Raw genomic sequence first — 10,668 nt, forward strand, 5'->3', positions numbered from 1 at the left:
ACAAGCACCTTGGTTTTGTTACCATTAGGTTTCAGGCAGTTCTGAGCCATCTAGGAGGCAAGCTCCTGCATGCATGCCCTGAAGTTAGAAGCTGCCAAATCCGGTGCCTGTGATAGGGAGATCACCAGCTCGGTGTCGTCGGCGTATGAGACAACCCTGATTTCAAAACCTTCCGCTATCTCCGCCAAAGGGGTTACATATAGGTTAAACAGGGTAGGACTCAGGGCCGAGCCTTGTGGCACACCCTGTTCCAATTTGATGTCCTTGGAGTAATGAGCACCTTGTCTGACCTGAAAGCTGCGCTCTGACCGAAAGGATTGCAACCATTGTAGGGCTGGGCCTGAGACACCACCCTTGTTCAGACACTGCAGCAAGGTGTAATGAGCCAGTGTCAAAGGCGGCGCTCAGGTCCAGCAGAATCAGGGCCATAGTTTGCCCAGCATCTCCCCCCTGTCTAATGACCTCTGTGGCAAGGAGTAGTGCACACTCTGTAGAATGTAGAGCCCAGAAGCCCGATTGGGAAGGGTGCAGAAGGCTGGATTCCTCGACATGAGCCATTAGCTGTTGGTTTACTACCTTCTCTGCCACCTTAGCCAAATAAGGCAGCAGCGAGATAGGTCGCAGGTTTTCAAGTTTGTCCGGGCTAATATTCTGCTTCTTCTGAAGTCGAAGGACAGTTGCTTTTTTCCAACTCCCCGGCACCGTGTGTGATCTAAACAAGACCTCCAAGATATGCCTTATATAGGGCTCAAGAATAGCCATACTCTCACCCAGCAACTTAGGTGAGGCGGGGTCTATGGGCGAGCCAGACTTAATACTCAGACAGATTTTACTGAGTAGCTCGGGGTGGAGGGGGGATAATGAAGCTGTCCAGCTTCAAACGCACCCCAGCTCCTCCAATCTGTTCCATAAATTTCATACCCATCTTTACAGTCCCAGGAAAAGAGGATTACATTTTCTCCACTTTCTCCGAGAAATAGTTCGCAATCCGGTTGCATGACTCAGCCGAGCCCGCTGTAGGCGCGGCGGAGGCTGCAAGGGAGGAAATCTCCTTGTAGATTTTAAAAAGTTCTTTTGTAGAGTTTAACGCAGCCCCAATTCTAGCCTGGTAGTGAGTGACCTTAGCCCGTCTAATGAGTCCATGGAATTTATCCCGTTTTTCAAGGTACTCCAATCTATCCTGGCTCAAAAATCCCTTTCTCCATCGCCACTCCAGGCGTTTACATTCAGCTTTAGCCAGGTGCAAAGCAGTGTTATACCAAGGTGCTGATTTAGATGCGCTGCCCGCCGTCTTATTAGGAAGCAGCAGGCCGCACTATTTAGTGCTTCAGTTTTATGCCTCTCTAAATTGTCACAGGCGTTTCCAATATCTGTGCCCCCCAGGGGCCAACCCAAAGTCAGCGCTCTGTCAAAATTATCCAGCGAGTAACCTGTCCGTTTTCTACCGGGGTAGTTACATGCGGATTTTTCCTGGACTCTGGGCTCTGGAACCCTCACCAAAAAGGGAACCAAGAAGTGGTCTGACCAGGGGACAGGGAGGGGGGTGGTTACTCCTACATCCTCCCAATTGGCAAACACGGGATCGAGTAAGTGGCCGTGCTGATGGGTAGGAGCACATGATTTCAGACTAAGGTGGAGCGACAGTAGTTCCTGACGTAAGTCAGCGGCCCCCCTATTCAGGGGATCATTCAGATGGAGATTCAAATCGCCCAACAGTAGAAGTTTGCCATGTCTTATGGCCAGATGAGTAATACCCTCAACCAGGCAGGGCGAATACCGCGTTTGTGGGCCGGTGGTCTATAGAACAAGAGCCCCTTCACCGTAAGGTTCGAGCTAACTTTGATCATCAACCATACTATTGGAAAGTGGGTTATTGGTAGGGGCAAATGTAGGTCTGCCACTGGCAATAAGGCCACTAACACATGATAGGACCGAGCATAGGTCTTAGAAAATTATTCCTATGCTCAACCTTGGTAACGTGGCTGCAAGCAGACAGGCTTAACTTCAAAGAAAATTATGTAAAGCATTTAAAAACACCTTTCAGTAAATAATTAAGACACAACACAAAATAAAAATCCAACACCAATTTATAAAAATAGGTAATATTTGTATCTTTTAAATGACACTAAAACGAAAAAAATCCACTGTAGGGAACCAGAGATATGATTTTTTATAGATTAGTCACTTTCTAGTGCTTAGAAACCAACAGTGCCCCTTTTAGTCATTTCGTTTTCTCTGTCAGGGACACACCTTTATAAATTGTTCTGAAGAATGTTCTCACCAGTGTGGTGGGCCGCCTTCTACAGCAAGCGAGGTCCAGTTAGTACACCTTCCTGGAGTTCTGCTTGCGGGTCCCAAAGTATCCAACACACAATCCAAGGTTCTGGAATCTCCAAGAGGGTCCTTGAAAGTGTGAAACTTTAATTCTGCAATCCACTTGAACAAAACCCTTACAAATCCACTGGTACTCCAGGCTTTGAATTCTTTGTGGGGCTGTACAGGTGAGCTCTGTTAACCTGTAGCTTGCAGGGAGTCCACTGAGTCCTTTTGCAGCAAGGCAATCCACAGGGCTGCAGTTTCAATTGGTGCAGTCTTCAGAGGTCAGGCCTTAGAGTTCCTAGCACAGCAAAATCTTTTCAGCACGGCCTTCTTGCTTCATTCAGTTTCAAGAAGCAGATCTGGAGGGCTCTGCCCCTCTCAGATACTTATTCAAAATTCTCTGGGTCAAGCACCAGGTCACTTCTGACCAATGAGAGCAGGGCAACTCCTCATAGTTATGACCACATCCTGTAGAGTGTGGCATTAGTTTGTCCCAGAATGCATCATTCTTCCAAATCCATAATGGCTGATTTTCAGCAAGGAGGTAAGAGCTTGCTAAACACACCCCCTGGAATGGCTTATTTCCATGGACTCTCCGTCTACCATCTGCACATACCTTCCTTAAGCCTAGCGCTGACTTTGGGTCAAGAGTGTCAGATTGAAACTGAAACCCAGGCCTCCCCTCTGCCTTTGAAGAGGATGGTTTACAACTCCACCCCCCTGGCCTGGCATTCCTATAGACCAGCAAACTGCCCTTCCAGCAGAGGGGTTCTTTATCACCTCTTCAAAGCAGCCTGGCTAATCCGCTTAACTCTGACCAATCAGGGCAGACCACTGAAAGGCTGAATTTGGACTTACAAACAAGAAAGTCTTATAACTGCTTGTATATACACTTTAGGAGAAATTCAACAATATCATATTGTTGGATTTACTACTACCATTCTGGGAAGTCTTTGAATGGTCCAGCTAGTCCTCTCCTATCAATATTTATTAATCAATAACTTCCTGCCATGTTAACCTATGGGCCATGGGGTTTGCAATGGGGAAAATTACTTGGGCCACTTTTCTAGCACCAGGGCTTATAAAACTGTATTTTATAAGCGTTTCCCTAATTTCTACAGGCCCCCCACCCCCTGTGCAACTAGGGGAGACTTCAGGGGTTCTGAATCTGCAGAAATATTGTAGATCTTCCATACCCAGTTCTTATAACATCAAAGTGAATGTGAGCAGCTCTTTAATACAATGTGGGGAGTGAAATGTAAATTTTCACTTTACCCAGGCCTATAAAAACTCATTTTATAAGGGGGTACCTTATAGATAACTGACCTCCACCCCTGGGATACCGAGGGGTGACCCGGGGGGTCCCTAATATGCAACAACATGGTAGGTTTTTCATTTTTAAGGGCCCCTACCCCCAAAGTCGAGATTGGGCACAATTTAAGGTTTCAAAGCTGTCCTGGCAACCAGTGCTGCTTTTAAACTGACCTCAGACTTCAGCACTGCACACATGTTGGTGCAGACAATCTGCTGGCCAGTCAGCAAAAAGTTGGGGGGTGCCCAGGGCACAGGATGACTTTGCAACACATACACTAAGTCACCAGACTCCGCATTCTGAAATTCTATGCCAGCCCCAGTTACTTCAGTCATCATGCAGTAGTAGGGTTTGAGTATCATGGTTCGGAAACACAGAGTCACGCCAGTTTCACTGTGCCCCAGTTAACTTATTCCCCAGATACAGAGAGCTTTCAAGCAGAGTGAATCAGCGGCAGTCACACATAAGGTCAGTTATGTGGAGATAGGAAACAAATCAGATTTTCACACATTTACTTTTCTGCAGTGATCAGATGTATTTTATTTTGTGGAGGAGCAGCGGAGCTAATGGCTTTTTATGATATAGATATTACAGTGAAATGATTAGCTGATCTTGGGAGCCATTTACCAAATTGATAATTAGTCACTAACTTCACCTCACTTACCGATGGATGAACTTCCTCAAGCAGACTGACCTGATTTCAAATCTTATATTGCCTTGTTGAGTCTATCTTGAATTCTTCTCCTCCATTGACAGTTGTTTCCTCCTATGCCCATCCATCTGCTTGCCGAAATTAAGTTGATTCTGATCTCTTAGCAGCCCTGATCAAAATTGTGAGAGAGGCTGAGGCTTATCAGCCGCGGCACAGGAAATGCCCGTCACGGGTCAAGAAGAGCCTAACCTGTACTGATGTCCCAGTAAGTCCCATACCAAACACGTTAGGCCGAACTTTTCAAGGCAGCAACTTGCCACCTACCTGTTGCTCCAAAGATGAAGTGACTGCAGTGCTGCATGTACTGACTGCTTTAGGGTAGGGCCAGATCATAATTTTGGAACACACACACCACTTGAGACCGAGTAGGTACTTTGAAATAGCAATTCGCTCAGTTATTATACCCCTATGATTAACTTATGGAACCTGTTAACAATACACCTTTCTCTACCTGCTCATCCAGTCACAGACTGAGCATCACTGGATGGACGAGCAGGCAGGCAACCTCCCAGACATTGAGGGATTGCTACAGGATATCCTTGGCTGCTTACATTTTTTCTGTGCATCACAAATAAAAGAAAATTGAGGAAGTAGAAGGTTTCTGCTTTCAGTACAAAATTCCCCCAGCCCTGCCTAAGAGAACTTTAGGATAAGTTCAGGTTAATTTATTATTACAACTTTCTAGAATTGCTACTCTTACTGGTACAACTTAAAAGCACTGATGCTTAGTAAAGTGAATACACAGATAATCAGTTCAACGTCTTTCACTCCCACCCCACTCCATGAAGAGCCTGCTCAGGATATTCATACTTGACCACAAAGACCGCAAAACTTCACCTGTGGTCCAACTTATTGTAGAAACAATACTCTCTTTACTCTGTCGCACTGGTAATATTTTGTTACCCACCTTTTCTCCAGTCATCCACTAGAAAGTTCACTGTGTCGCAAACGTGTTGCTGTCATGTATCTGCAAGTCACACGTCTGAATCCATGCAATGCCAATTCAGTCATCCAGTCTTCAGTAAACTGCATACTCCTAAAGATGGTAAGTGACACCAGTTACACTTAGAAATTGGAGACGATGGTAATGTTAATATCACCAGTTGCATTAACCCATGTCATATATCCAGAACTAAGCCCTCTATTATGACATGTCACGTGCAGTATGGCCCCTTGACAATTCGACTTTTCAGCAACTTGAATTCTATCACAAGGAAGAGGGGTAATATGACCTTAACATGTGATGCACTGTTGGTCGATTGAGTTATTTTTCGAGAAAGGAAAGTGATTGCCATTAAACAAAAAAAAATTGCCCAGTAGCAGGGTGCTACGGGAGTGGGTAGAAGACAGGATTATGGAAAGATGTGAGCAAGCAAGCTGCTAAAAAATATAGAACTTCACTATAAGATCAAGTACCCATAAAATACACTAGAGGGGTGCATGAGTTAGACTGGGGTACACTGCTGGAGCTCATGAGTGACTGCTACCAGCAACTCTCAAGAGCCTATTACTTCACGGTTGACAACCCCACCAGTTTATGGGATCCTGCTTTTTTGGTCGTGGTACAGACAATAGGAATCATCCTAGCTGTGGATTTGAAATAAGGGCTAAATTAAGAGTTCATTTAGCCAGGGGATATACTATCAATGATCTTGAAGTCCACATAGTGTTTTTAAATTCAAGGCTGGTCACTGCTTCTGGGGTTACTGACACTTATTGGTGCTAAAACGGGTCACAATAATCAAAATGTCAATAATTTAAATCTTGTCTAGAATATCTCATGTTGTCAACTTGATCCAAAATCACAGCACAATTACTTCCGATATGGATCCCGTTCCATATAATTTAACTATTGGACCAATAGTTATGCGATAAAGTATCAAATTATGCGATCAGTGAGGTCAATAGTGTTTTTGGAACTCATCAATCCTTCAAATAATGTTGTTAAGTAGCTTTAGGTGAAATAGAGAAGAAACCTATATTAACTTGAACAAAGAAATAAACCGCGCTCCTCCGGTATTAGCCCTTTTATGTAAACATGTCACTGTCTTAAGGCACCGGAGAGCTCTTCAAATTATTCTTTCACATTACAGCTTCCTTGCGTAGCAATAGGCCTTCCTCACTAATAACTATAGAACTAGACTCCATCAAAATATAATTCTCATATTTCACAAGTTTTTGTATATGCATGTGGTATTTGTATAGAGTGAATCAAGCTGAAAGTCTACCCTAGGGCTGCATAGCGTCCAAGGCAGAGGTACAAGCGAAGAGTAATTGTGAGGGTGGGAGGGAGACAAAAGGGTGTTGGAGTTTGATTTTGAGAGGGGATTGGACTGATTATTGTGAAATGACTGTGGGAAGAAGATAGGATTCCTGGCATCATACTATGGTGTCACGCTATTAACAGGGATGTGTGGCAACACAATAAGTATTCTTGGGTCGGTAGGCAACGGAAGCACAGTTGCTTTTATATTTTAGCAAGGCAACACAATACACATGTTTAAAAATAACATTCACTGGAGGAAAAGTGGGATCCCTGCTCGTCTTCCCCACACCAACGGCAAACTTTAATAACAGATATATATTTTTAAACGAGAATACGAAAATAAAGACCACACTCAAAGGAAAGTCGATGTTTTAATGCAGACTCGTTCCCACTTCTTCAACATCTGTTGTGCACTCACCCCGCCGGAATGGAGTGTCTGAGGAAAAGCGGCCGTTCGCCTCTCCAGGAAAAAGTCTCAAATACAAATATAACCCACCAGATTTGAGAGAGTTCTAGCTTCGCAAAGCGCCGTACGCAAAACAACCCCCTCTCACTGCCAATGAGGGGGCAGGAAGGGCTGCTAAAAAGTAAGACATAGAAAAGGGACTACAAGATCCCAAAAGCGCAATTTTGAAGCGCGGTGGCCATCTTAGCATGATGATCATCATCGAGTTACTAGGCTGTATTAAAATACTTTCTGAAATTGCCAGTAATGGCCACTTTGGCAAAGATAAACCAGCTTTACAATCCTTGATGCTGTAATTCCTCTTGAACATTTGCTCACGTAAGTGTGGCTATGAGCAGTATTTTCTATTTTGTTTAAAGTAAACGATTTGTGATGAGTTCTAGGCGTCTGGCGGCATATATAAATATAGAGACGAAAGTGTTGGCACAGGAGATTTATTCTCCAGATAACAGTTCATAGCTGCCAAGATTTCAGATTGCTTATATGTGACATTTTCATTACTCAGTGTAATTATGAGGGACTTTCAATGACTGAGTGACACTTTCTAGGGAGCAAAATCAAGCATTGAGGGAAATATATAAACATTAGAAATTACAACCATTTGACCAAGGAGAAACTATGAGAAGATTTCGAAACTGCTACAAAGCACCTCAAATGGAAGGACATTTACCTAGTGCCCTTGTAAGCTGATCATAACAGCAAAACTCTTGTGTAACTTTGATATCAAACAGTAAACATGTATTTCAGAGGCAGTATTTTATTAACATTCTTTGCACATATGCAATCACACTCAGTTAAATACCAAAAATACTTAATGATGCCACAAATTTTCACCTGCATTATAAAACAAGCAATGTACTATTAAAGTCCATACATCAGTCAAGACTGATTACAACACCTTCTCAACTGGACAAAATTATCAATCTCAAACAATACAGTGACAGAGTACTGACTCAATCTCTCAGGGCCGCGAGGTGGAGCTCAGTGCAATAATATTTTTTGGCGCCCCATGACTTCCTTCTCCACGGATTCCCTCACAACCATGGTTGGCCCGCTGGCTTGGAACCTCCCCTCCCCCAATCATCACCTCCCCAGACAACGCACGAAACCTCAGCATCATATTGGACTCCTCGCTTTCGATGAACGACCAGATCAATGGCGTCTCCTCATCATGCTTCTGCACTCTTCACCTACTTTGAAAGACATTCATATGGATCCCTCCCCTGTGAGGCCAGAAAGGCGGTCACGCACACACTCATCAGCAGCAGACTCGACTACTGCAATGCACTCTACGCAGGTATCACCCAGAAACTCCTCAGGAAACTACAGAACGTTCAGAACACCACAGCCAGACTGGTCCTCAACATACCCCTCTGCAGCCACATCCCTGAACACCTGCAAGAACTCCACTGGCTCCCAGTCAACAAAGGAGTCACATTCAAGCTCCTCAAACACGCCTACAAAGCCCTCCACAACGCTGGACCAGCATAGCTGAACCACCACTTCTCATTTCTTACCCACCAGACTCCTCCGCTCCGCTGAACTGGCATTTGCCACCGTCCCTCGGATCCACAAGACCAGAACCGGAGGAAGATCATTCTCCTACCTCGCTTCAAAAACCTAGAATACCCTGCCTCTCCACCTCAGGCTTTTCCTGTTGCTGACCCAATTCAGGAAGGACCTCATGACTTGGCTCTTCGACTGACCAAGGCACCCATCAGGACCTGCAGAATCTCTCCCAACGCCTTGACACCCTCATGGGGTAATAGTCAAGCTTAATAAACAATGATTGATTGAACCACTGTTTAACAGTGCCACTCATCTCTCCATAGTCCCTCACTCACAAACATTTCATTAATTTTATCGCGCTGCTCATACCAGAGCTCAGCTGCTACATTTTCAGTCTGCTTATGTTTGACCTTTCCATATTTTCTAGGGTGTTTATGTGTGACATTTCAATGCCCTACAACACATTTAGTGGCACCTTATCACAAGTAAAACAAAACAATCTATGTTTAATGAGAAAGTTTACAGAAATGACTCCGTTTTCCAATATGTTGGTCTAGATACGGTCATTACTCACTTTTGTGCAGTGCTGATTTACAAACTGCCTTTAAAAGCCTCACATCATGAAGTAAGCATGACTGAAAAGCTAAGATGGATGGAGACACACACACTTCTGCGCTACCTACTTATAAATAGGTCATGTGACAGCACACACCTCAATGAGTGTACAAACACCACAAACCTCACTCAAGTGGCTAGCATTTCAAATATTCCTTTAGCAGACTTACAGTTTGAGAAGAAGGAACACATACAGGGTTGAACTACAATTTAACTTGTGTACCTGTCCTGTGTGATCTGAAGCCTTCACAATTTGCTCAGTCTGTCTTAGATCTAGGGGTCTCTAGTTGGCAGAGGTAGGCACCAATGTCCAAACAGGGACCCTTGCTTCTAGTCAGGGTAAGGGGATACACTCTTTAGATAACCCCTGCTCACTCCCTTGGTAGTTTGGCACGAGTAGACAGGCTTATCAAAGGCAATGTGTAAAGTATTTGTACCAACACTCACAGTAACACAGTGAAAACACCACAAACAGACTCCACACCAGTTTAGATAAATAAAGTTATTTAATCTAAACTACACAAGACCAAAACGACAAAAATCTAACATACACAGTTCAAGAATATGATTTTAAAAGAGTTCTGGGCTTGCGTCAAACTAATCCACAGTTGCGTCACGTTTAGCCAAAAGTACCTCGAGATGCGACAAAAGTTCCAAATGGAAGCTGAATTGTTGAAAAACAAGCAATGTGTCACTCCTGAGACCCTGGGGAGGCGATGTGACAGCCCCGCTGGACGCAGCTGGCGTGTTGTGACAAATCAGGTCTGTATGGGGAGGGAGGCGATACCTTGTATGGATTCCGGTGCGCAGGTTCGGTAGGAAGTGTCTCGCAAAGGCACAATGCGACGATCTTCGGGACGGTGACGATCTCAGGTGCGGCGGCGATGCGCTGCGCAGCGTCGAACTTCTCCTCTCGCAGCCCATCGATGCGATGGCTCTGCGACGATGTTCGCAGCGACGTGATACGATCCGCAAGCAAGCGGTGCGGCGATCTCACCCAGCCACAACAGGCTCTGCGACGATGTTTGCAGCGACCGTAATCTTCCCACACCGTGCCGATGTGATCCGCAAGCGAAGGATGCGTCGGCTCTTGCAGCGGCAACAGGCGCTGCGACGATCTCGATCTTCGCGGTGGCGGAAATTTCCTCGCATTGTCGGGGATGCGCTCCGCAAGTGAGCGATGTGTGAAAATTTACAGATTGTCGTAGTTTCTTCTTGTCCACCTTCCCAAACAGCAGGCACAACTTCCAGAGGCACCACAACTGGACCAAGCACTCCAAGAAGGGAAGAACTCATACAGCAGAGTTCAGAGCGAAGCTGGGGTGAAGTCCTTTTATTCCTGGGACTTCTTAACAGGGAGCCAGCTCTACTCAGGCCCTTGGAGATCTCTTCAAGCAAGGGGACACAGCAACAACAAAGTCCTTCCCCTCTCCTTGGCAGAAAAGCTCACAAGTACACAGCAGGGCACT

At 45.0% G+C, this 10,668-nt stretch overlaps 1 protein-coding gene across 2 annotated transcripts in view; it reads right to left on the reverse strand.

Annotated features, from left to right (window-relative positions):
* Nucleotides 1–7,173, reverse strand: part of AFG2B (AAA ATPase AFG2B) — a 270,060-nt gene extending 262,887 nt beyond the window's left edge. The window contains exons 1-2 of one of the 2 annotated variants that reach the window (XM_078684773.1): nt 7,106–7,173; nt 5,251–5,379 (exon numbers count right to left, since the gene is read on the reverse strand). In XM_078684773.1, coding sequence (XP_078540899.1) covers nt 5,251–5,265 — 15 coding nt within the window. In that variant the 5' untranslated portion in view covers nt 5,266–5,379; nt 7,106–7,173. Of the gene's footprint in view, nt 1–5,250; nt 5,380–7,027 lie in introns of both variants that reach the window. The other variant, XM_078684772.1, reaches the window with a different exon arrangement.
* Nucleotides 7,174–10,668: the final 3,495 nt, after the last annotated feature.

The sequence above is a fragment of the Lissotriton helveticus genome, chromosome 3_2 (assembly GCF_964261635.1).
Source record: "Lissotriton helveticus chromosome 3_2, aLisHel1.1, whole genome shotgun sequence".
Lineage (NCBI taxonomy): Eukaryota > Metazoa > Chordata > Amphibia > Caudata > Salamandridae > Lissotriton > Lissotriton helveticus.